The following is a 1,924-nucleotide window of genomic DNA, read 5'->3' on the forward strand; positions in this document are numbered from 1 at the left end:
TGAACTGATGCTGCAGCTGCTCAAACACTAACACTCACTCAACAGTAGATATTCATGGATATTAAATGAAAAACATCCATTGAGCATTTGCATAGTAAATACCTTAATTAATCTATTCTTTATCTTATTAAATTTATCTTTAATTTTATCTGTGAGGTTTATAATTTTGCCGCATGTTCTTGTTTCATCATGAATCTGCAGGTGTTTTCATGCTCCATTGAGTGAAGTTTATTTTAAAAACGTGAGCTAAAGCTCTGATCCAATGAAAGAGCTGAAACACAAATTACACAAAGGAACTGGAATACACAATTTTATTTACTGACTGAATTTTAACAAAATCATGACTGAATGATAAAGCACACATATAGTCTTGTATGAAGCACACAAAGCAGAGCAGATGCAGAGGCGAGCGACTGAAGCTGGATGTGGAGAATGAAGGAGTCGCTCATGTGCTGTTAGTCTCCATGTGAGACATGAGTGAGAAGAGCAGCAGATCTACTCTGAACACTGCTGTCTCGTCACGTGTCCAGTGAGCGCAGGCTGGCCGCTCCGTGTGGCCTCACAGCTCACTGAGACGCTCTCCATCCACTCCTGCTCAGAGAGAGTCAGGCTGCTGCTCCAGCTGTACAGACCGTCCTTCTCCAGGAGCCCAGCGCTGCTCTCCTGAGACCTGCTGCTCCCGTCCACCTTCCAGCTCAGGCTCCAGTCTGACGGGAAGCCCTTGCTGGCCACACACACCAGTGTCGCTGTCTTCTTTGAGGAGATCTCTGCACTGGAGGGCGGCAGGACGCTCACTTTAGGACGAGTGACGCCTGACAAACACACAACAGTCAACTCAGTGAAGAAGAAAGCATTTCTCTCCTTTCAGCTTCATAAAAATATATGAACAATTAATACAGTGATAGTTTCATTAGTCATTTTTATAATTTTAAACTGCAAACTGTCACCTAAATCATTTTTTACAAAGCCTGTGATCAGCAAAGCAATGAAAGTTTGGTGAAACATATATTGATTGGAAGAGACATTTTCATTATTAACCTCAATGATAGTCACTTTTATTAAAAGAGCATAACATTTCTGATATGAATAAACACACTAACTGCACAAACACACATCAACTGAGTCTCCAACAAACACATCCACTCACAGCAGACATTACCTTCAGTTACTTCATCTGCTTTATGCAGTCTGTGTTATTACTAAAGCATGAAACTGAATTTATCACAGGAGACATAATATACTAATGTTGGTCTTGTAGATTTATTCAGAAGTGAATGATCCGATATAATTTATAATTTATTGGCTATTAGAAGATATCATATTGAAAAATTAATTAGTAACAGTATTTTGTGTCTGTTATTGAGCGACTGTCTCCAGGTAAATGATGTGGAGTGTTTGCATATTGATCAGATGCTTCAGTGCTCTGAGAGTGTTTATAGTGCTGTGAGTTTAACACTTCATCACTGACACACACAACAATCTTCATCAACATGACCTTCATCATCATCTTCATCTGGACTCTCACAGCGTTTGCTCAAGGTTTGTGGAGCACAAGTTTGATATGAATTAATTTCTTCAAGTATATTGTCAGAGTTTTGAGTTGATTTTCTTCTTGTTGTGTGTTTCAGAGAGTAGAGGACAGATCAGCGTCACTCAGAGTCCCTCAACGACAGCAGCTCAACCAGAAGAAACAGTCAAAATCAACTGTAGAACCAGCACAGATGTGTACAATGATGGTTCTGATGATTATTTAGCCTGGTACTTACAGAAACCTGGAGAAGCTCCTAAACTCCTGATTTATAGAACAAACACCCTCCAGTCAGGAACTCCATCTAGATTCAGTGGCAGTGGATCTAACAGTGATTTCACTCTGACCATCAGTGGAGTCCAGACTGAAGATGCTGGACATTATTACTGTCAGAGT

The 1,924-nt window shown here is 40.2% G+C and overlaps 1 gene segment (V, D, J or C); it reads right to left on the minus strand.

Annotated features, from left to right (window-relative positions):
- Positions 1 to 344: 344 nt before the first annotated feature.
- The window catches only part of LOC107667085 (Ig lambda chain C region-like), a 2,351-nt gene continuing 771 nt past the window's right edge, over positions 345 to 1,924 (minus strand). The window contains 2 exon segments of the C gene segment in view: positions 345 to 812; positions 1,767 to 1,792. Coding sequence covers positions 496 to 812; positions 1,767 to 1,792 — 343 coding nt within the window.

The sequence above is a fragment of the Sinocyclocheilus anshuiensis genome, unplaced genomic scaffold (assembly GCF_001515605.1).
Source record: "Sinocyclocheilus anshuiensis isolate Anshui unplaced genomic scaffold, SAMN03320099.WGS_v1.1 scaffold415, whole genome shotgun sequence".
NCBI lineage: Eukaryota > Metazoa > Chordata > Actinopteri > Cypriniformes > Cyprinidae > Sinocyclocheilus > Sinocyclocheilus anshuiensis.